Here is a 23,268-nt window from a genome sequence, read left to right as displayed (position 1 = left end):
ATTCCTCCAAGTTTCTTGAATCGTGAATCTTGAATCTGTGTGCAGTTTCATTTACTAGCGGCCATTTGAGTGGCTTTCAAAATGTCCAAATAAACACCAGCCACATCACATGCAACGCCGCTGAAAGAAAACACTCATTTAACCTCAGCAAAGCTGAATTCTAAAGCTAAAGCAGAGAAGAGGCAGCTTTGAGCTTCCTGTGGGTGCTCAGACGTCAAAAGGCAAATGGAGACAGTAATCATGTGTTTAGCCTCTGAGGTCGCCTCCCTGTTTGGAAATATTTCTGCAGTTCTTTTCTGAAATAGTCCGACTCCTCTTGAGGCGGTCTCCAGATAACCACTATTTAGTCACCAAAACACACATCAGCTAAGTTTGACCTTCAAGATCGCTCCTCTGCAAGAGACTGGTGTGGTCTAACTCCTCCAGTTCAAGAAAGTGTGAGAGAAAATAGTGAGTCCCTCTCCTGCTACTATCACACAATTCAACACCAAGTGGAGAAAAATAGTCTTTGCTTTGTGCCCACGATGCGTAATCCAAGTGTCACACTTTGTGCTCATTTCACAAAATTTCTGAGGCGGTGTTGTGTTTCCACCAGCAGAGGAGGGGCGTGACACAACTGGATGACAGCACATCCAGCCTACCGCAGCAAGATAGATTACATGGGAGAAGCTTAGGAAATAGATGGATTCACTGATCAATGTGCCAGCAATGGTCTCTCCTCTCTTAAGTGCTGAAAGTAATCCGGAGTGATTTACAATATTGACCAGTAGGAAGGCTTCTCCAGCTCCCCGTTTCCAACTGCACAGGATCTGATGTAACTATCCCCCGTGCCCATCAGTAAAAGGAAAGCAATGTGACCCGGGGCCAATAACTCCATGCACTGGACACTGTATACACTGATGGGAAAATAAGCAAAAAGCAGATAAAAATGTTCTTCCTGCAGAGGTTTATTTTCTAGCCTACATACTACACAGTGGCTGCAGACATTTCGACCTGCTTCTGTCCTGCAAGGGCAGACTAAAGGACACCAGAGGCTGGATGAAGGTTGAATTGTAGCACTAGACAGAATAAGGAAAAACAGAACTTCCCTGTGGGTTTCACACATGCATCATATTACACTGCATCAACCCATCTTTACTAAGGCCTGCATGAAATTGTAATTAACCATCCACTGGGACTCAGCTACTATGGATTGTGTCTGTGCCATATATTTACAGAAACTCAAGTTAAAGACTTCTATCTAGTCAGTGAGATGATTTTTATTCACACTTGTTACTGGCAATGATTTAAAGGAATAGTTCAACAGTTTTGGGAAATACACTTGAGAGAAAATACCACTCTCACAGCTGATTAGCTTAGCTTAGCACAAAGACTGAAAGCTCACTGATTGACACATTATGTCTTCTTCTTAATCCAAAAAGCTGAGACATGCAGGTTAAGTGAAACTGCTTGTCTAAACTCCTGTAGGTGTGATGGGCTGTCTGTATGTGTTGGTCCTGTGACAGACTGGCGACCTGTCCGTGGTGGAAATGTCTCTTGTTTAAAGTGCGCTCCACAAAGAGGGAACCCAGTCAAACAAACCATTTGTTATCCAACACAAAATTACTCACCAGAACTCGATCTCCCACTCGTAGGTCCTTATCTCCACCTTTCTTTACTGACCCGCTGTCAGACATGTTGGACCCTGACTCGTTGCCTGTTTTCACAGCGCTGTTGAGCAGGCCCTCTCTGAGTGGCACTACCACCCGCTGGCCAGGGGGGGCGCCGCTGCCACCCTGCTGAGTCTGATTCTGGGTAGAGAGCGAGTCAGTGGAGTGGCTGTCGCTCCCCTCGCCGACCGGCTGTCGGGTGAGCTTGGAGGGTCGCGTGAAGATGCCCTGGAGGGGCTGGCACTCAAAGTAGCGCACGCCACCCACTGAACCATCGTTTTTGCCAACTAGGTCATTCAGTATCACGCCTGCCCACTGTCCCGGGGCAAACTGGGTCTCCCCTAGGTAGGCAATAACTCCTGGTTTGACGCCGTTGACCCAGACCTGTTCACCCACTGTGTAGTCCCCCAGTACATCATCGCCCTCTTCAGAGATTTTAGTCGGTGTGGTGGGCTTCAGTGGGGTGCCTGGAGAGAGGGAGAATCATTATGTATCATGAACCATGTTCCAGTGTTCACATAACAAAAAAACAAAGCAGGTAACACTAAACATGAACAGTAATTGCAATAAAACTAAGGCTATAAAATGTGCATGAAAATGAAATCAATGCTTCTTATTGTAATCACATTCTCTCAGCTAAAAACCCTCCTCATTGGAGGGTCAAGTTGTAAACACTGCGTTCATTGTGAGAACGTCCTCATTCACAGTCCAGCAGAATCGCCGTCACACCATTTATCCTGTTTGACTGTGTCATGCTGGCAAAAAAAGAAACCTGCCTGTGTGGCAGCATCCAGCACAACAGCGCAGTTTGTGCAAGATTAGGCGTTACTCTAATTCCTCCTGAAAAGTGGGTCAGAGAGACGGTATCTGTGATGTGCCTGTGATTAACCCTGCCATGCAGCCCCTGTGATATCGCCTGTTTGACACATAGATGAGCTGGATCTCTGGTTTTTTCCACAGCAGCCTGTAAACTGAGCAGGGCACCATTAGCTTGCGGTCTGCTGCACAGCACTGCCAGTAAAAGTCTGTGTTTATCTGTATATGTGTCTATGCAGGAGCGTTGGTGCCAGGGCTGTCTCCCCGACACCCTGAGAGAGGGCCTGGGGCTCTGTGGGCCCCAGTGGTTGTGCTTTATGCCCCAATTGTTCCCATATGTTGTGATGTGGGACACACAAATGCAAAACAGGGGTTTAACTTATACAGTTTGAAAGATGAACTGCACCACTGGAATATACTGCAGGAATTTCAAAGGTGTAGTCCACTTTCTGTCTGAATCAGGGAAAAGGTTCATTCTTTGCTGCTTTTTATTTCACACAAAAGCACCAGCTGAACAAATGATATCGACGATCACAACATGAGAGTGCTCAGGTCCCTTATTGATCAGTAATGTGTCAAAATGGATGTCACACAGGGCAAACTCACACAGAGCATCAGCCTTGAGTCACTCTGTGTTTGACCAGTGCTGCACACTGTTTTCCATCATGTTCTCTATCCAAAGCATCAGAGATCGTTTGGAGATGTAAAATGAGCCCAGTTAAAAGAGCAGAATTTATGGTTCAAAATAACATCTCTGAAACTTCTGATCTGTGAAAATGCCTCTCAGTCTAAGATCAAATTGAAACCTTAATACGCATTAGCTTTTAGGAGACAGTAATGGGCAAGGAATGTATTTAGCTTTGGCTCACACTCTATCACCTCCTCGGCTGGCCTTATTGAAAGGTCACGTATCACACAGTACAACTCTTTACAAATACACGCTATTCTGTGGGCAGACACAACTTCCAGTGTTTTTCTAGTGTGATATAAAAAGAGTATTCCAGCACCTTAGTAATGCACTTGCATAAAGTTGGGAGATTTGCAAAGGACTGAAAAAAGAATAGTCAAAACTGATGCAGCAGAGGCCGAGAGACCACGAGACACGATTCAAAAACAATTCTTCTCCTGATGAACCTGAGAATGTAGCATGAGACAGAGATACTGGACTCTTTGAGCCAATATTCATTTTTGTATATATACATGTACTGATTCCAATATAGCTGCAATGATGTTTTATTTGCCATATAATACTGGGGGTCCAGATAATTCATGTTTTTGTTTATGATGACCTCATGAGAGTGGATGATTACACCAGTCCCTTTAGGAGCCTTATATATGACCTCTAATAGTAATTATACATTGATTTTTGCAAGCGTTCAACCAATGCATCATGTGATGCAGACCAGTAAGACCCAGTGTAGCATTTAAAAACCTGAGCTAACCCATGATTTGTGTTGCTGAGGCAACAGGAGAATGAGGGTAAAAGGATCCTCGGCAGAGGGAAGACTGGAAACACAGCCCTTACTTTCACTATTGTGTTTGGCCACCTCCCACCACCATCTGAATCCCACTATTCATCGGCTCTGCACAATGAAACCTCCACAGCTTCCTCCCCGTCCCTCCTCCTCCTCCCCCCAATTATCCCCTCATCTCTCCCTACTTTGGTTACACACACACACACCTCTTTCTCTGGCCTCTTTAATGCTGCTTATTTATGATCGTTCTCCACAATGACGATCATATTCGCTCGGTAACTTGTTGTTTTTGTTTTAAACGGAGCTAATCGGTTAGTCAAGGCTGATATTGTGTTGTTGTCTCCAGCAGTGGTTGAGGCAGCTGTGCATGGCCGAGCAGCAGACACACGGACAGTAACAGATGGAGGGGGTTGCGCTTGAATGTTTTTGACTTCTTTTCAATTTGTTGCTTTCAAATGTACTGTGTGTTTTCAGGTGGTATCATTTAACACATGAATAAAATCAACACCCACTCTGCTACATATGCAGAATATACTGCAGGATACAGTGAGCAATTCTAGCAAGTAATCCACTACTTAACAACTGATGTGGAATAACTATTACAGGGCACACAGACAGGACTAGAAACAACCATTTGATCATCACTGAGGGAGGTTTGGACCATTGTGGGTAATGTCATCAAGCAGGACTGATTTATAGGACTGCTGCATGGATGTGATGAAGTACACTGACTTGTCCTGTACTTTACTTAATTCACAAGTCAAATGCTTACACTCCCATGAGGTTATGTGAAGTCGTTTTCATATTAGATATGATTGCTTCGTTCTATGCAGAGTATGATTGACGTCCCCTCTCCACTTCCCCACGGCTCAGCTTTCATACTAGTAATGTTGCACTTGCACACATCACACACTCTAATAAAGCAGGAGGCAGCATGCACTTCGCTGGTTTGTGATTCATCATTAAACATAAAGAGGAAGAAGCACACACTTGCTTTTCTGCCTGATCAAACTGTACACAATTCCACATGAACCGCACCTTTTTCCTGGGTACAGTACACAGTAATCAAACCACCTGGAATTTGGGTCAAGTTACTCGGATGCAGGCCTGGGTCCCTGATGCGAAAGCCCCCTAAGATTCTCAAAGTTTCCAGTCCATTAGTTACATGTATCTAGGTCTGATCCAGTCCAATGCAGCTGCCCTGCAGTAAATCCTACCTTCATGAAGGTACTGTTCAGTTTTAGCTGAAACTGTTTTAGAGGTGTTGACTGGTGGTGGGGAGTTTCTGGCTATGGAAAACAATCTATTTAAAGCACATAGATGCTTTCAGTTGTCTACTCTCAGTGCTCCCTAAATGTCCTTTAATCCAGTCTTGAGCCTTGGTTTCATGTCATCTCCCTCTCTGCCATATTTCCACTCTCTTACTGTTGTAAGCTGTGATTTAAAGCAAAAATGAAAAGGGAACAAGTAATTAGTAGATTTATACAAATTGGCATTTGAGGTGCAGTGCTGTATGTACAGAGGGAAAACTCTGAACTTCCAACAGCCTACAACTACAGCAGAGCTATTTCTGTTGAGAAAGTAGCTTCCAAGGTTCACAGGAGACGTGGCATCACGAGAGGTGGCACAGCTCTCTATTTTCACTTCAAAAGAAGAGGGAGAAAGGCTCAGATACTTTCCTCCTTTCACTCCCTGACTACAGCTTCCTCAAGAGACTGAAACAGTTCTTTAAATTTAGTAAACTCTGCCAACTTCCGACACAGTGGCCCCTTCTCACAGTCCTTCCAGCTAAAACCAATAAACAGGGGGTTGAGAGTTGGAGTAGGAGGCCAGGTCAGTGTTGAGACTATCTGGGGCAGGAAGCTAATCCCCCCATGTTCGTCTCTGAGGCATCAGTGTCGTCCCACCGATCTCTTGTTTAGTGCTTTATAGCCAACGTGATTAATCGTGATAATAATGGGTACAAAGCATCCTCCAATTAACTGAACTGACTGACCAACAGAGACACTTACACCAGAAGTTAGTCCCTATTATTCTGCAGAAGTATCCAAACCCTTTAAATCAGTTATCCTTTAACACTGGCCACAATTTCTTTCTGATATTTGCAAAAAAAGTTATTTGGGTGAGTCACTTTAACAGTATAATTGATTGGTTTTCCCTATTTGCATTTTACAGTAACTAACTTACATGTTGACACAGTCATTTTGACTAGGCAAATAACATGCCAGTGAGTGTGATGGTGGGAACGAGCAATGCCTCATCCATCATGCTTGTGTATTTTCTGGTGAGGATAAACAGGATGTGAGCAAACGAATGAGTTCACGTATGGTCGAAACAAACTTTAAAAACCACAGGGAGGACTTTAGACGAGCTCTCCTTCACGTAAGGACATCTATGTAACAGCTGACGAGCTCTGGGCAACAGGCTTCAGTCCTGCCTGCTACATTAAGGGATTAGCTTTTAGAGCTGGTAATGGACGAGTTCAGGATGATTTCAGACACAATTTGAGAGAGAAATAAAAATGACCTCCAGGCCAAACATAAACTGGGGCGGATGAACAAAAGCTATTTGTGTTTACTCTCCTTCAAAATGCTTATAAATGGCCTCAACAAACCACAGAAAGAATATGCTTATTATGCTTAGATTGCTCACAGATTTACAGGCATCCACAAAACAGTCCTGGACCATTATTAATTTTTAAGGTTTAAAAGTCTGTTTCATCTGAGACCTGATCTGTAACATCTGTAGCATGTGGAAGGAGCATTCCTGTCCACATTCACACAAATACTGAAGTAAGTCAGAAGTTTTAACACTGTTCTGATAGTTATTACTAAGAAAACCATTACTGTAAGATATATTAAATAACATTGCTGGCAATGTATTAAGTAATTAGAGACATATGTGTACATTCAGTAAATGAAACACTTCCTGTGTCAGAACAACTTGTGTGTAGCTACTTCTTCCTTCACACTCATGAAATTCCACAGGCAACATGAACCACGCCACACTCGTAGCTGTCTCTGATAAAATACGGCCTCCCATACACACTAATGAGAAACAAGCGTACTATCAGCCGGAGAAGGCTGGCTATTCTTCTGTTGTGTTCGCTTCAGCTGGGAGTGAAACTGTAATTTAGCAGAAACAGCTCTAACATGTGCGTGTGAAGCTGGGTGGATGGCGCTGACATGCGAGCTAAAACTGTGGAAGACAAACAGTGCCGCTGCATTTAAGGGTGAGAACAGCTGTGATTACTTTTTGCAGACTGGGGTTGTAATTTGTTTTCCAGAAAAGTCTAATTTTGGTTACTACTCTGTTTTTCAGTGTGTCCACATTTTACCATTTTATTCAGCTTGAATAAGATGATATTTTATACTTAATGAATCCTATTAAAGGACCAAAACTTCCAGCTTTCCTACCTTATCTGCAACATTCAGCCCCAGGTGCTTTGCTTTCTAGTACAGATATAAATCTTTAAAAACAGGTCAAATTAATTCCTAAAAGGGCTTTTATGTTTTAAATGGGATTTTTCTTGTCATCTTTTTTCCACAGAAATTCTACAGTTGTTTAAAGCAGCATTAACTGTTTTTTTGACACTTGTGTGCAGCGCACAAAGAACAAAACACACTAAACTGCCATATCATTATCTTATGAAGTTAATAAGCTAATCCAGTTAGCAAGCAGTTGCTTATTAACACATCCAGCAGACATGAAGTATCACTGTCATCCATTCAGAGTCATGATTTGTCCACCTCATGAACCTTTTAGCACTGGTTTGGTTTCCATCATCTCCTTAAGGAAACAGCCATGTGCTGCACTATGTCCACCAGCTAGTTGCCAACTTGTCTGTCTCCTGTTTAGTGCTGGACAGGCAGTGTACAATGAGCTTTCCCAGTGAAAACAGCTGTGGTGGGAGTAAATCAAAACAGTAAAGCTGAGGGCCATAAAACCAAAACAATGAGATGGAAGATGTTAAAAAGCTCTGCAGGGCTGAGAGGAAACTGGAGGATCGAGTAGTAATTCTTTGTGGGTTGGTCACTAGAACCCTTTCTCATTTCACATTTAATCCACTGCTAATACAAAATTAATTAGTGCAGCTTAACAAAATCACCACACATGGGAATAAAAGTATGACATGAACAGATACCACTCTTTAGATAACAGAGAGAAAACTCAACCAACACCTGGCCAGTCTGGATAAATTCTAATGAAGAGAGAATCCCTCTGGCTGAAACATGATTATTTATTATTTTCTGTATCAATATAGATGGAGCGATATTTTTTGGAGAGAGTGTGGTTTGGTTGAAAGCTAACAAGAGAAAAGGCTGCACTGGAGACGTTTCGCTGGAAAATGAAGTTAAAGAAAACACTTCCCATCTTCTGTGTGCGTCTAATCTAATGCAGCTGAGCTTTAGTGAGTCATTAACACAAATAAACGTCGTAACCCACTTCCGGTGATGAGAAGGAATAAGTGGAAGAAAGAAATTCCTCTGGGTCAGGAGGAGGAAGTAACTTACTGTCTTTAGGGACAACGGGGCTGGACGTTCCACCCGCCGAGGTCCTTCCCACTGGGCTGGAATGCTTGGGCCCACGGCCAGGGATTTTCAGTCCACTGGACTTGAGCATATTCATTCTACAGTGGTAGGGAGAGATGGCTGGGACCTGAGAGCTCCTCCCTGGGTGATGAAGGCTTGTGGATCAGGCACTAAATGCGGGAGTGGTGGCTGTCGCTCTCCATGTTTAGCTGTTGGGAAGAGAGAGGAGGGATAAGGAATTACACATGTGGGAAGAATTAAGAGAATAATAGGCAAATGAGCAGGATGAGGCCTGATTTAAGGAATGCATGCTTGTGGGTCACCAAACCTCCAGACTGTTAGGGACCAAGCAGAATAATGGACAACTGGTTTTTGCACGGTCAAGATTATGGAAGATAACAGGGAGCAGAAGCACAGTGCAGTAAAGAAAAACAGTGCAAATTTACAGTGTTTTTCTAGAGATTCATGCAATCTCTTGGAAATGTGATGGATTCATGAGTAGCTGCATCAAGGGGGTTATGCTTTCAGCTGTGTTTGTGTGTTTGTTTACTTGTCAGCAAAGAGTACTGAACCAATTTGCACCAAATGTGGCAGAGAGATGGGAGCTGGTCCAGGAAAGAATCCATTCAGTTTTGGTGCAGATCCAGTTAAAGGAGCAAATCCAGGAATCTTTTTTATCACTTTCCTTAATGTGGTGAGATAGGGCGCAACAGCTAGACAGGTATGTGTAGGATTGTTTGGCCTTGGCGGCGTTATGCACTCTACTTGGTGCCACTCTTGTTCACTAAAGTATCAGCTAACAGCAGCAACCCGGGGGTTGGGTTGGGAGTCACTGGATGAATCTGTGGCTCTCATTCTTTCTTTTTTCTTGTTACATGGATACACTGGATACTTCTACCTCTTCAGCCCTCTGAAAATCCTTCAAATGAAACCGTCTGAGAGGCTTGAAGAAGAAAATCAATTTTTGGATGAGCTACTCCCAAATCATGTCCACACTCGACCATAAACTGTGGCGGGGGGGGGGGGGTCGCAAGAATAAGAAAAAATGTTGGGGACCACTGGTTTACAAGAAACCTTGGACCTTGAATTTTAATGTTTTGTCTTCATTCCTGTGTGATTATAATGACAGAAAACAAAGAACCATGTTGGGATTTGTTTACATTTAAGAGTCAGATGTGGTTGACCATGATATTCTCAACTGGCCACTGATAATGTGGGAGGCTTCATTGATAACAGTGGTAGGAAAAAAAACCCCACTGTGCCTTATGGGCTTATTTCTGGCTACGAATATGTTCACATTTCTGTTTATCTGCTCATTACAACCTAAAAGGAGAAACAAAAATTAATGAGATCTAGGCTCGCTTCCCACATTGTGATACCACTACTACACTGCTTCTGTTGAGCCCCTGAGCAAGGCAAGGGGGCCCACCGCTCATTAATCAGGAACCTAACACTGTACGAGCACAGATTATCTTCTACAAAGTTCACCTGTGTCTTTGTTGTAAGTCTGTTTTCAACATTTTTTGGCAATCCAACTGCACATTTATCTTTAACATTACATTTATCACAGTTGATTTATTATTATTAACAACATCCCATTTCTTAATATATTCTTTCATGCTCAACTTATCAATTTCCACTGGGTATTAATACGACTGAAAGCCAATGTAGGCCGTTTGCCCAAGTGGAGCATGGCCTACAAATCATCTCAGGGACCATTAAGAAGATATAATGCTGTTATAGCCTTCAATAAACAACACACATCTGGTTGAGGCTTTTAAACTAGACTCTGGATATCAGGAAAGAAAGCAAGCAGATTTCATATATAACTAGTCAATCATTCCATAATATGAACTCACATCCAGGTGATGAAAAACGGGCATATTCATTTTAGGGCAATCAGTCCTGTTAAACATGTCGAGAATGATGGTTTTCAATGACTTAAGTGAAAAATAAAGGCCTCTGAGTGTCGGCTACTGGGGTTTAGCCTGAGCTATCCTCTCTCTGTGTATAGGCCTGAATTTAATTTCCAGTCCACACCTGATTTTGGTGAAAACAGGATGAGAGCGTTGGGATGATAATGCGCACCTCAACCAAAATGTAACACAACGCCAGTTTGATCCATTGTTGTAGCTACTGCGACAACGTGGTCCAGACTGCCCTTCACTGAAACCCTGAGTCCCACCCAGCAAAAAATACCACAAAAAGCACATAAATAGGGGGAAATACTCACCTTCCTGTGTGAAATTAAAGCGTCCGTGGGGTGTCCGACAACCGGCCAACTTTCAATTTCTTGCCTGAATAAGGAGGATTAGTGGTTGCCACTCCCTGGGATGCAAATATGGATGCTGAGCAGAAACTGAAAGGAGAGCCAGCGTGGATCAGTGGATGATGGCAACAACTGCACACTATCAGCAGCAATAGACCGGCGACGGTTCAGTGGTTAGCCTGCCGGTTCATTATTTTTCTGGATATAGCTCAAGCAGCAGCAGCAAGAAGATAATCGACATGTATCGTTGTTTTAGTATCCGACCACTGGCACACAGCTCCTGACGGTTTCCGAAATGAAACGCAGCATCAGCAACACTCAATACCAACTTTTCTGTTGTCTGCCTCTGGTTAAACACGCTATCAGTCTCGGTTTGGACTCCTAGAGATAACCTTAGATATGTTTTCGGCCTCTCCTGGGTCTTGACGGGTTTCCCACAGTGGTATGGGTTTGTTGGGCTAGCACAGCCTCCCTCTGACTCAACCCACCGGCTAGACTGAACAAAGGGGTTGGGAGGCAGAGCCTCCTGTGGGAAAGATGAGAGTAGTCTAGCTCATCTCCGTGACGTACTGCGTTTGAAACTATGGGGTTTTAAACTCGCCCTTGCTTGTCGGTCAACATAGATGACTCACACAGGATGAGTCACTACCGTTTCCAATTATTGGTACTATCTTTTTATTCGGCATCTATAAAATCCACAAAACAATGTTTTCCCGCAATAAAACGCCACATTTACCGGGCGACTCCATGTGTTCTAAAGCTGCTTTCGACGGAACATTCCTACCCGGAAAACATCTGCGTTGTAATTACAAAAGTCAAAATTTTACACAAATAGAGTACTGTTTAAAACCTTACACGTATGCCGAAGTGAATAGTGCTTTCCAATGTTCCACAATAAGGTCTCTATTTACATTGAAGTACAAGTACTTTCGCCAATAAGTAAAGAAACATTAAATAGAGATATTTCTAAACGCAGTTTGGTGTGAGGTTCTATTCGAGACCGACCATAGGCGAGCTTTAAACGGCTTACCGGTAGATCTGCGATTTCTGAACCATAGTGTATGTGTGGAAGAATGGCAGGGCCGAACTATCAGTTCCCACTCTATGGTCACTGTCTACACGTGAATCCAAATAATCGCGTGGGCGGTTCATTATATTTCTCTGATACTGTGGGTGGGGCTAAAACCTTGCATATGGATACCTTCGGCTTTTTCCGGCTGGATTTAAAAGACTGGGATTGGTTAGAGGGCCCAAAAGTCGACTTTAAAAACCCTGGGATTGGTCAGAGTGTCTGGTCCTTGGGAGTGCCCCAGTTTGACAGTAGTACCGCGAAACAGAGACCTCTGCTGCTGCGCTGCACACACTGACCTGATCCACCCCCTACCATGGATGTATTATTATATCCTAGTAACAGCTCCTTCTTGTTGTGCATTACAGTTTCCGTTGCAGATATTTCAGACATTGTAACCTATATTGTTATTCATCTACTAAGTTGCCAGCTCTTTATTTATAGACATGCTGTGTCTCTTTTTAATGCTGATTTCAAAGTAGATATGTTTTTTTCTACATCAGTGTTGTGTAGTATTACTGTTATAAAGCCAGGCTTTTTGTACTTTTATTCTCGTACAAAAGTGGCGGTAGCTACAAAAAATAAAATGTGGCAAAAATTTTCTTACAACTGTAGCAGTAAGTACCACCATTAGAGAATGAATTGTGCATGGAAGCAAAGTAATTATTACTTTCTATGGTAGTATGGTTGTAGTAATACTTTGAGGCTCGTGGGGGCGCTGTTTCCCACTTTTCTTTTTACTTCCTCTCCTCTCCATTGATCTAAGAGCAACCGTCACTTCTTTAGGATTTTAGAGACAATAAAATGTTCCGTACGTGTGTGTGCGTCAGTAACAATAATCCACTGATGTAATATAACTGTCGTTGTGGTAATTAAATCTTGAACAGTTTATAAAAACGGTTGGTGTACTCCCCGTCGGGGAATCGAACCCCGGTCTTCCGCGTGACAGGCGGAGATACTGTCCACTATACTAACGAGGAGAGGTGACGACGAGCATGTGACCACATTCAGCCAATCAGAAGACTTCACACGATTCTGGAACGAATTCTGGAACTTTCCTAAATGGAAAGTTGCTACGATAATGTTAATTATGTCTTTAAATGTGGTTAATGGCGAGTTTTACCAGCTAGTTTAGGAGTTATTACAGTCTACAGAAGGTAAATATATGTGTGTGTGTGTTTTGATAATTTCCTAATTCTATGTAGTTTGTAAAAATTGTGATGCTAACAGGATGCTAATCACGATAAGTGTGTTAGCACAGCTCTCAGTGTTGTAGTGTGTTTGTTTTAGTTCAGACCTAAAGTTAAAACTGCCTCATTATGATTTAATAAATGAGCTTTTTGATTGATTAAAGGAGGAGAGAGACATTTGACTTCATTAGACAGAGAGGGACAGGTAACTCTCCGTGGACCAGGTGAGGAGCAGATGTCTCAGCTTCGGTCTGAACCAGTGGCACTGAACCAAACCTGTCCACCATGTCGGTCTGACTGAACTCCACCAGCAGCCTGTATCCACCATTCCTTCAGTGTTTCCCTCAAGCTTCATAGACTCGTGAGTTCAAACTAACTACGCGTGTTTTATTTGAGAAACTTCAGGTTCTAGCTGGTGTCTGTCTAGAGTGGACAGTATCTCCAACTGGGGTTTTGCAAACTTGTGGTTGTGGTTGTTATAACTCTGCACTGGGTGGTTGCCAGACACAGGGGGACAGAGTGGGAAAGGGTGGTAAAAAAACAGATCAAATCTGACGGCTGTCAGATTTAATGATTTGGACTTGGTTGTAGATCCTTGAAGATGTTTCATCTCCCATTCAAGAGGCTTCCTCAGTTTTGACTGGGTGGTAGGGAAATCTCAGGTATCTAACCTCCATGGGGTCGTTATCAAGGCATTTGGTTTGTTGATTACAACTTTAACGACTGTTGTAACGGCAGTCTTTAGAGTTGTCACATGAGGTCAGGTGTGAGTGGTTGTGATGCTAACAGGATGCCAATCGCGATAACTGGCCACTCGTCATTGTGGTTGTTGTAACTCTGCACTGGGTGGTTGGATGTGGTCAAGGACAGGCCTTCACCACTCCTCGTTAGTATAGTGGACAGTATCTCCGCCTGTCACGCGGAAGACCGGGGTTCGATTCCCCGACGGGGAGTAATGCTTCTTTTCTACGGTAGTAATTGTACTGAGGTTTTAAAAATATTTTTGGCCCTCGAAAAACTATTATGTTGTTATTAAGGTATCAAGGTGAGAATGATTGACTGAAGTATATTCTAACAATCTATAGAGTCTTTTAACATGAATATAACAAAAGGCTTCAGCTATCATTACCATTTCTATATTTGCCAAAGAAAAGGATTTTTATACGTGCTAATGTTCTCAATACAATAGCCCGAATGAGTGCAGAGGTCGCAGTGTCTTTGACCCCAGTGCTGGGCTGTCGTCCGTTGCAGTTTCCGTAGTGTAGTGGTTATCACGTTCGCCTCACACGCGAAAGGTCCCCGGTTCGAAACCGGGCGGAAACATGGATTTTCCACCTCTCCATGTTGATGAAGGGATCGAATCTGACGGCTTTAAGATTTAATGATTTGAACTTGACTGTAGATCCTTGAATTGGTTTCATCTCTGACCCAAAATCATTAACTCTTACAGTGTGTTTACTGTCATAGTCAGTCAGATGACAGAAACGTGTGTGAACTGAAGTGAAGTGAAAAAACTCTTGTTTCCGCCCGGTTTCGAACCGGGGACCTTTCGCGTGTTAGGCGAACGTGATAACCACTACACTACGGAAACTGCACAAAGGCCAACAAGAGTCATGAAAATAAAATATCATAATAAAATAATATTTGGATCTTGTTACAGGTGAAGATCCTTGAAGATGTTTCATCTCCCATTCAAGAGGTTTCCTCAGTTTTGACTGGGTGGTAGGGAAATCTCACGTATCTAACCTCCATGGGGTCGTTATCAAGGCCATTGATGTCATTTGGTTTGTTGATTACAACTTTAACGACTGTTGTAACGGCAGTCTTTAGAGTTGTCACATGAGGTCAGGTGTGAGTGGTTGTGATGCTAACAGGATGCTAATCGCGATAACTGGCCACTCGTCATTGTGGTTGTTGTAACTCTGCACTGGGTGGTTGGATTAATGATTTGAACTTGACTGTAGATCCTTGAATTGGTTTCATCTCTGACCCAAAATCATTAACTCTTACAGTGTGTTTACTGTCATAGTCAGTCAGATGACAGAAACATGTGTGAACTGAAAAAAACTCTTGTTTCCGCCCGGTTTCGAACCGGGACCTTTCGCGTGTTAGGCGAACGTGATAACCACTACACTACAGAAACTGCACAAAGGCCAGCAAGAGTCATGAAAATAAAATATCATAATAAAATAATATTTGGATCTTGTTACAGGTGAAGATCCTTGAAGATGTTTCATCTCCCATTCAAGAGGCTTCCTCAGTTTTGACTGGGTGGTAGGGAAATCTCAGGTATCTAACCTCCATGGGGTCGTTATCAAGGCCATTGATGTCATTTGGTTTGGTGATTACAACTTTAACGACTGTTGTAACGGCAGTCTTTAGAGTTGTCACATGAGGTCAGGTGTGAGTGGTTGTGATGCTAACAGGATGCTAATCGCGATAACTGGCCACTCGTCATTGTGGTTGTTGTAACTCTGCACTGGGTGGTTGGATTAATGATTTGAACTTGACTGTAGATCCTTGAATTGGTTTCATCTCTGACCCAAAATCATTAACTCTTACAGTGTGTTTACTGTCAGAGTCAGTCAGATGACAGAAACATGTGTGAACTGAAGTGAAGTGAAAAAACTCTTGTTTTCATGAAAATAAAATATCATAATAAAATAATATTTGGATCTTGTTAGAGGTGAAGATCCTTGAAGATGTTTCATCTCCCATTCAAGAGGCTTCCTCAGTTTTGACTGGGTGGTAGGGAAATCTCAGGTATCTAACCTCCATGGGGTCGTTATCAAGGCCATTGATGTCATTTGGTTTGTTGATTACAACTTTAACGACTGTTGTAACGGCAGTCTTTAGAGTTGTCACATGAGGTCAGGTGTGAGTGGTTGTGATGCTAACAGGATGCCAATCGCGATAACTGGCCACTCGTCATTGTGGTTGTTGTAACTCTGCACTGGGTGGTTGGATGTGGTCAAGGACAGGCCTTCACCACTCCTCGTTAGTATAGTGGACAGTATCTCCGCCTGTCACGCGGAAGACCGGGGTTCGATTCCCCGACGGGGAGTAATGCTTCTTTTCTACGGTAGTAATTGTACTGAGGTTTTAAAAATATTTTTGGCCCTCGAAAAACTATTATGTTGTTATTAAGGTATCAAGGTGAGAATGATTGACTGAAGTATATTCTAACAATCTATAGAGTCTTTTAACATGAATATAACAAAAGGCTTCAGCTATCATTACCATTTCTATATTTGCCAAAGAAAAGGATTTTTATACGTGCTAATGTTCTCAATACAATAGCCCGAATGAGTGCAGAGGTCGCAGTGTCTTTGACCCCAGTGCTGGGCTGTCGTCCGTTGCAGTTTCCGTAGTGTAGTGGTTATCACGTTCGCCTCACACGCGAAAGGTCCCCGGTTCGAAACCGGGCGGAAACATGGATTTTCCACCTCTCCATGTTGATGAAGGGATCGAATCTGACGGCTTTAAGATTTAATGATTTGAACTTGACTGTAGATCCTTGAATTGGTTTCATCTCTGATCCAAAATCATTAACTCTTACAGTGTGTTTACTGTCATAGTCAGTCAGATGACAGAAACATGTGTGAACTGAAAAAAAACTCTTGTTTCCGCCCGGTTTCGAACCGGGGACCTTTCGCGTGTTAGGCGAACGTGATAACCACTACACTACGGAAACTGCACAAAGGCCAACAAGAGTCATGAAAATAAAATATCATAATAAAATAATATTTGGATCTTGTTACAGGTGAAGATCCTTGAAGATGTTTCATCTCCCATTCAAGAGGCTTCCTCAGTTTTGACTGGGTGGTAGGGAAATCTCAGGTATCTAACCTCCATGGGGTCGTTATCAAGGCCATTGATGTCATTTGGTTTGTTGATTACAACTTTAACGACTGTTGTAACGGCAGTCTTTAGAGTTGTCACATGAGGTCAGGTGTGAGTGGTTGTGATGCTAACAGGATGCTAATCGCGATAACTGGCCACTCGTCATTGTGGTTGTTGTAACTCTGCACTGGGTGGTTGGATTAATGATTTGAACTTGACTGTAGATCCTTGAATTGGTTTCATCTCTGACCCAAAATCATTAACTCTTACAGTGTGTTTACTGTCAGAGTCAGTCAGATGACAGAAACATGTGTGAACTGAAGTGAAGTGAAAAAACTCTTGTTTTCATGAAAATAAAATATCATAATAAAATAATATTTGGATCTTGTTAGAGGTGAAGATCCTTGAAGATGTTTCATCTCCCATTCAAGAGGCTTCCTCAGTTTTGACTGGGTGGTAGGGAAATCTCAGGTATCTAACCTCCATGGGGTCGTTATCAAGGCCATTGATGTCATTTGGTTTGTTGATTACAACTTTAACGACTGTTGTAACGGCAGTCTTTAGAGTTGTCACATGAGGTCAGGTGTGAGTGGTTGTGATGCTAACAGGATGCCAATCGCGATAACTGGCCACTCGTCATTGTGGTTGTTGTAACTCTGCACTGGGTGGTTGGATGTGGTCAAGGACAGGCCTTCACCACTCCTCGTTAGTATAGTGGACAGTATCTCCGCCTGTCACGCGGAAGACCGGGGTTCGATTCCCCGACGGGGAGTAATGCTTCTTTTCTACGGTAGTAATTGTACTGAGGTTTTAAAAATATTTTTGGCCCTCGAAAAACTATTATGTTGTTATTAAGGTATCAAGGTGAGAATGATTGACTGAAGTATATTCTAACAATCTATAGAGTCTTTTAACATGAATATAACAAAAGGCTTCAGCTATCATTACCATTTCTATATTTGCCAAAGAAAAGGATTTTTATACGTGCTAATGTTCTCAATACAATAGCCCGAATGAGTGCAGAGGTCGCAGTGTCTTTGACCCCAGTGCTGGGCTGTCGTCCGTTGCAGTTTCCGTAGTGTAGTGGTTATCACGTTCGCCTCACACGCGAAAGGTCCCCGGTTCGAAACCGGGCGGAAACATGGATTTTCCACCTCTCCATGTTGATGAAGGGATCGAATCTGACGGCTTTAAGATTTAATGATTTGAACTTGACTGTAGATCCTTGAATTGGTTTCATCTCTGATCCAAAATCATTAACTCTTACAGTGTGTTTACTGTCATAGTCAGTCAGATGACAGAAACATGTGTGAACTGAAAAAAACTCTTGTTTCCGCCCGGTTTCGAACCGGGGACCTTTCGCGTGTTAGGCGAACGTGATAACCACTACACTACGGAAACTGCACAAAGGCCAACAAGAGTCATGAAAATAAAATATCATAATAAAATAATATTTGGATCTTGTTACAGGTGAAGATCCTTGAAGATGTTTCATCTCCCATTCAAGAGGCTTCCTCAGTTTTGACTGGGTGGTAGGGAAATCTCAGGTATCTAACCTCCATGGGGTCGTTATCAAGGCCATTGATGTCATTTGGTTTGTTGATTACAACTTTAACGACTGTTGTAACGGCAGTCTTTAGAGTTGTCACATGAGGTCAGGTGTGAGTGGTTGTGATGCTAACAGGATGCTAATCGCGATAACTGGCCACTCGTCATTGTGGTTGTTGTAACTCTGCACTGGGTGGTTGGATTAATGATTTGAACTTGACTGTAGATCCTTGAATTGGTTTCATCTCTGACCCAAAATCATTAACTCTTACAGTGTGTTTACTGTCAGAGTCAGTCAGATGACAGAAACATGTGTGAACTGAAGTGAAGTGAAAAAACTCTTGTTTTCATGAAAATAAAATATCATAATAAAATAATATTTGGATCTTGTTAGAGGTGAAGATCCTTGAAGATGTTTCATCTCCCATTCAAGAGGCTTCCTCAGTTTTGACTGGGTGGTAGGGAAATCTCAGGTATCTAACCTCCATGGGGTCGTTATCAAGGCCATTGATGTCATTTGGTTTGTTGATTACAACTTTAACGACTGTTGTAACGGCAGTCTTTAGAGTTGTCACATGAGGTCAGGTGTGAGTGGTTGTGATGCTAACAGGATGCCAATCGCGATAACTGGCCACTCGTCATTGTGGTTGTTGTAACTCTGCACTGGGTGGTTGGATGTGGTCAAGGACAGGCCTTCACCACTCCTCGTTAGTATAGTGGACAGTATCTCCGCCTGTCACGCGGAAGACCGGGGTTCGATTCCCCGACGGGGAGTAATGCTTCTTTTCTACGGTAGTAATTGTACTGAGGTTTTAAAAATATTTTTGGCCCTCGAAAAACTATTATGTTGTTATTAAGGTATCAAGGTGAGAATGATTGACTGAAGTATATTCTAACAATCTATAGAGTCTTTTAACATGAATATAACAAAAGGCTTCAGCTATCATTACCATTTCTATATTTGCCAAAGAAAAGGATTTTTATACGTGCTAATGTTCTCAATACAATAGCCCGAATGAGTGCAGAGGTCGCAGTGTCTTTGACCCCAGTGCTGGGCTGTCGTCCGTTGCAGTTTCCGTAGTGTAGTGGTTATCACGTTCGCCTCACACGCGAAAGGTCCCCGGTTCGAAACCGGGCGGAAACATGGATTTTCCACCTCTCCATGTTGATGAAGGGATCGAATCTGACGGCTTTAAGATTTAATGATTTGAACTTGACTGTAGATCCTTGAATTGGTTTCATCTCTGATCCAAAATCATTAACTCTTACAGTGTGTTTACTGTCATAGTCAGTCAGATGACAGAAACATGTGTGAACTGAAAAAAAAAACTCTTGTTTCCGCCCGGTTTCGAACCGGGGACCTTTCGCGTGTTAGGCGAACGTGATAACCACTACACTACGGAAACTGCACAAAGGCCAACAAGAGTCATGAAAATAAAATATCATAATAAAATAATATTTGGATCTTGTTACAGGTGAAGATCCTTGAAGATGTTTCATCTCCCATTCAAGAGGCTTCCTCAGTTTTGACTGGGTGGTAGGGAAATCTCAGGTATCTAACCTCCATGGGGTCGTTATCAAGGCCATTGATGTCATTTGGTTTGTTGATTACAACTTTAACGACTGTTGTAACGGCAGTCTTTAGAGTTGTCACATGAGGTCAGGTGTGAGTGGTTGTGATGCTAACAGGATGCTAATCGCGATAACTGGCCACTCGTCATTGTGGTTGTTGTAACTCTGCACTGGGTGGTTGGATTAATGATTTGAACTTGACTGTAGATCCTTGAATTGGTTTCATCTCTGACCCAAAATCATTAACTCTTACAGTGTGTTTACTGTCAGAGTCAGTCAGATGACAGAAACATGTGTGAACTGAAGTGAAGTGAAAAAACTCTTGTTTTCATGAAAATAAAATATCATAATAAAATAATATTTGGATCTTGTTACAGGTGAAGATCCTTGAAGATGTTTCATCTCCCATTCAAGAGGCTTCCTCAGTTTTGACTGGGTGGTAGGGAAATCTCAGGTATCTAACCTCCATGGGGTCGTTATCAAGGCCATTGATGTCATTTGGTTTGTTGATTACAACTTTAACGACTGTTGTAACGGCAGTCTTTAGAGTTGTCACATGAGGTCAGGTGTGAGTGGTTGTGATGCTAACAGGATGCCAATCGCGATAACTGGCCACTCGTCATTGTGGTTGTTGTAACTCTGCACTGGGTGGTTGGATGTGGTCAAGGACAGGCCTTCACCACTCCTCGTTAGTATAGTGGACAGTATCTCCGCCTGTCACGCGGAAGACCGGGGTTCGATTCCCCGACGGGGAGTAATGCTTCTTTTCTACGGTAGTAATTGTACTGAGGTTTTAAAAATATTTTTGGCCCTCGAAAAACTATTATGTTGTTATTAAGGTATCAAGGTGAGAATGATTGACTGAAGTATATTCTAACAATCTATAGAGTCTTTTAACATGAATATAACAAAAGGCTTCAGCTATCATTACCATTTCTATATTTGCCAAAGAAAAGGATTTTTATACGTGCTAATGTTCTCAATACAATAGCCCGAATGAGTGCAGAGGTCGCAGTGTCTTTGACCCCAGTGCTGGGCTGTCGTCCGTTGCAGTTTCCGTAGTGTAGTGGTTATCACGTTCGCCTCACACGCGAAAGGTCCCCGGTTCGAAACCGGGCGGAAACATGGATTTTCCACCTCTCCATGTTGATGAAGGGATCGAATCTGACGGCTTTAAGATTTAATGATTTGAACTTGACTGTAGATCCTTGAATTGGTTTCATCTCTGATCCAAAATCATTAACTCTTACAGTGTGTTTACTGTCATAGTCAGTCAGATGACAGAAACATGTGTGAACTGAAAAAAAAACTCTTGTTTCCGCCCGGTTTCGAACCGGGGACCTTTCGCGTGTTAGGCGAACGTGATAACCACTACACTACGGAAACTGCACAAAGGCCAACAAGAGTCATGAAAATAAAATATCATAATAAAATAATATTTGGATCTTGTTACAGGTGAAGATCCTTGAAGATGTTTCATCTCCCATTCAAGAGGCTTCCTCAGTTTTGACTGGGTGGTAGGGAAATCTCAGGTATCTAACCTCCATGGGGTCGTTATCAAGGCCATTGATGTCATTTGGTTTGTTGATTACAACTTTAACGACTGTTGTAACGGCAGTCTTTAGAGTTGTCACATGAGGTCAGGTGTGAGTGGTTGTGATGCTAACAGGATGCTAATCGCGATAACTGGCCACTCGTCATTGTGGTTGTTGTAACTCTGCACTGGGTGGTTGGATTAATGATTTGAACTTGACTGTAGATCCTTGAATTGGTTTCATCTCTGACCCAAAATCATTAACTCTTACAGTGTGTTTACTGTCATAGTCAGTCAGATGACAGAAACATGTGTGAACTGAAGTGAAGTGAAAAAACTCTTGTTTTCATGAAAATAAAATATCATAATAAAATAATATTTGGATCTTGTTACGAGGTGAAGATCCTTGAAGATGTTTCATCTCCCATTCAAGAGGCTTCCTCAGTTTTGACTGGGTGGTAGGGAAATCTCAGGTATCTAACCTCCATGGGGTCGTTATCAAGGCCATTGATGTCATTTGGTTTGTTGATTACAACTTTAACGACTGTTGTAACGGCAGTCTTTAGAGTTGTCACATGAGGTCAGGTGTGAGTGGTTGTGATGCTAACAGGATGCCAATCGCGATAACTGGCCACTCGTCATTGTGGTTGTTGTAACTCTGCACTGGGTGGTTGGATGTGGTCAAGGACAGGCCTTCACCACTCCTCGTTAGTATAGTGGACAGTATCTCCGCCTGTCACGCGGAAGACCGGGTTCGATTCCCCGACGGGAGTAATGCTTCTTTTCTACGGTAGTAATTGTACTGAGGTTTTAAAAATATTTTTGGCCTCGAAAAACTATTATGTTGTTATTAAGGTATCAAGGTGAGAATGATTGACTGAAGTATATTCTAACAATCTATAGAGTCTTTTAACATGAATATAACAAAAGGCTTCAGCTATCATTACCATTTCTATATTTGCCAAAGAAAAGGATTTTTATACGTGCTAATGTTCTCAATACAATAGCCCGAATGAGTGCAGAGGTCGCAGTGTCTTTGACCCAGTGCTGGTCTGATCGTGTGAGTTTCCGTTGTACGAGTCCGTTGACCGAACATGGATTTCACTCTCATGTGATGATCGAATCTGACGGCTTAAGATTATGATTTGAACTTGACTGTAGATCCTTGAATTGGTTTCATCTCTGATCCAAAATCATTAACTCTTACAGTGTGTTTACTGTCATAGTCAGTCAGATGACAGAAACATGTGTGAACTGAAAAAAACTCTTGTTTCCGCCCGGTTTCGAACCGGGGACCTTTCGCGTGTTAGGCGAACGTGATAACCACTACACTACGGAAACTGCACAAAGGCCAACAAGAGTCATGAAAATAAAATATCATAATAAAATAATATTTGGATCTTGTTACAGGTGAAGATCCTTGAAGATGTTTCATCTCCCATTCAAGAGGCTTCCTCAGTTTTGACTGGGTGGTAGGGAAATCTCAGGTATCTAACCTCCATGGGGTCGTTATCAAGGCCATTGATGTCATTTGGTTTGTTGATTACAACTTTAACGACTGTTGTAACGGCAGTCTTTAGAGTTGTCACATGAGGTCAGGTGTGAGTGGTTGTGATGCTAACAGGATGCTAATCGCGATAACTGGCCACTCGTCATTGTGGTTGTTGTAACTCTGCACTGGGTGGTTGGATTAATGATTTGAACTTGACTGTAGATCCTTGAATTGGTTTCATCTCTGACCCAAAATCATTAACTCTTACAGTGTGTTTAC

The 23,268-nt window shown here is 42.5% G+C and overlaps 2 protein-coding genes and 18 non-coding genes across 20 annotated transcripts in view; 11 read left to right on the top strand and 9 right to left on the bottom strand.

Moving 5' to 3' along the window:
* Nucleotides 1–11,452, bottom strand: part of clip2 (CAP-GLY domain containing linker protein 2) — a 34,824-nt gene extending 23,372 nt beyond the window's left edge. The window contains 3 exon segments of the mRNA XM_018693789.2: nt 1,611–2,116; nt 8,455–8,681; nt 10,706–11,452. Of these exon segments, the coding sequence (XP_018549305.1) occupies nt 1,611–2,116; nt 8,455–8,569 (621 nt within the window). The 5' untranslated portion in view covers nt 8,570–8,681; nt 10,706–11,452.
* A 1,266-nt stretch (nt 11,453–12,718) lies between these two features.
* trnad-guc (transfer RNA aspartic acid (anticodon GUC)) lies at nt 12,719–12,790 on the bottom strand. Its single transcript has one exon. It is a non-coding gene; the product is annotated as a tRNA-Asp (tRNA).
* Nucleotides 12,791–12,828: 38 nt separating this feature from the next.
* cldn2 (claudin 2) overlaps nt 12,829–23,268 on the top strand; it is a 22,207-nt gene continuing 11,767 nt past the window's right edge. The window contains exons 1-2 of the mRNA XM_051078832.1: nt 12,829–12,967; nt 13,165–13,361. The gene's annotated coding sequence lies outside the window, so the exon portion shown is untranslated. The remainder of the gene's footprint in view (nt 12,968–13,164; nt 13,362–23,268) is intronic.
* Nucleotides 13,882–13,953, top strand: trnad-guc (transfer RNA aspartic acid (anticodon GUC)). Its single transcript has one exon. It is a non-coding gene; the product is annotated as a tRNA-Asp (tRNA).
* Nucleotides 14,251–14,323, top strand: trnav-cac (transfer RNA valine (anticodon CAC)). The gene has a single exon. It is a non-coding gene; the product is annotated as a tRNA-Val (tRNA).
* On the bottom strand, nt 14,519–14,591 carry trnav-aac (transfer RNA valine (anticodon AAC)). Its single transcript has one exon. It is a non-coding gene; the product is annotated as a tRNA-Val (tRNA).
* trnav-aac (transfer RNA valine (anticodon AAC)) lies at nt 15,072–15,143 on the bottom strand. The gene has a single exon. It is a non-coding gene; the product is annotated as a tRNA-Val (tRNA).
* trnad-guc (transfer RNA aspartic acid (anticodon GUC)) lies at nt 15,993–16,064 on the top strand. The gene has a single exon. It is a non-coding gene; the product is annotated as a tRNA-Asp (tRNA).
* On the top strand, nt 16,362–16,434 carry trnav-cac (transfer RNA valine (anticodon CAC)). The gene has a single exon. It is a non-coding gene; the product is annotated as a tRNA-Val (tRNA).
* On the bottom strand, nt 16,622–16,694 carry trnav-aac (transfer RNA valine (anticodon AAC)). Its single transcript has one exon. It is a non-coding gene; the product is annotated as a tRNA-Val (tRNA).
* trnad-guc (transfer RNA aspartic acid (anticodon GUC)) lies at nt 17,544–17,615 on the top strand. The gene has a single exon. It is a non-coding gene; the product is annotated as a tRNA-Asp (tRNA).
* trnav-cac (transfer RNA valine (anticodon CAC)) lies at nt 17,913–17,985 on the top strand. The gene has a single exon. It is a non-coding gene; the product is annotated as a tRNA-Val (tRNA).
* trnav-aac (transfer RNA valine (anticodon AAC)) lies at nt 18,172–18,244 on the bottom strand. The gene has a single exon. It is a non-coding gene; the product is annotated as a tRNA-Val (tRNA).
* trnad-guc (transfer RNA aspartic acid (anticodon GUC)) lies at nt 19,094–19,165 on the top strand. Its single transcript has one exon. It is a non-coding gene; the product is annotated as a tRNA-Asp (tRNA).
* trnav-cac (transfer RNA valine (anticodon CAC)) lies at nt 19,463–19,535 on the top strand. Its single transcript has one exon. It is a non-coding gene; the product is annotated as a tRNA-Val (tRNA).
* trnav-aac (transfer RNA valine (anticodon AAC)) lies at nt 19,725–19,797 on the bottom strand. Its single transcript has one exon. It is a non-coding gene; the product is annotated as a tRNA-Val (tRNA).
* On the top strand, nt 20,647–20,718 carry trnad-guc (transfer RNA aspartic acid (anticodon GUC)). The gene has a single exon. It is a non-coding gene; the product is annotated as a tRNA-Asp (tRNA).
* On the top strand, nt 21,016–21,088 carry trnav-cac (transfer RNA valine (anticodon CAC)). The gene has a single exon. It is a non-coding gene; the product is annotated as a tRNA-Val (tRNA).
* Nucleotides 21,277–21,349, bottom strand: trnav-aac (transfer RNA valine (anticodon AAC)). The gene has a single exon. It is a non-coding gene; the product is annotated as a tRNA-Val (tRNA).
* trnav-aac (transfer RNA valine (anticodon AAC)) lies at nt 22,766–22,838 on the bottom strand. The gene has a single exon. It is a non-coding gene; the product is annotated as a tRNA-Val (tRNA).

This window comes from Lates calcarifer, linkage group LG20 (assembly GCF_001640805.2).
Source record: "Lates calcarifer isolate ASB-BC8 linkage group LG20, TLL_Latcal_v3, whole genome shotgun sequence".
In the NCBI taxonomy this organism is placed as follows: domain Eukaryota; kingdom Metazoa; phylum Chordata; class Actinopteri; family Centropomidae; genus Lates; species Lates calcarifer.
The sequence above is the reverse complement of the archived record's forward strand: the minus strand, read 5'-3'. Positions and strand labels throughout refer to the sequence as shown.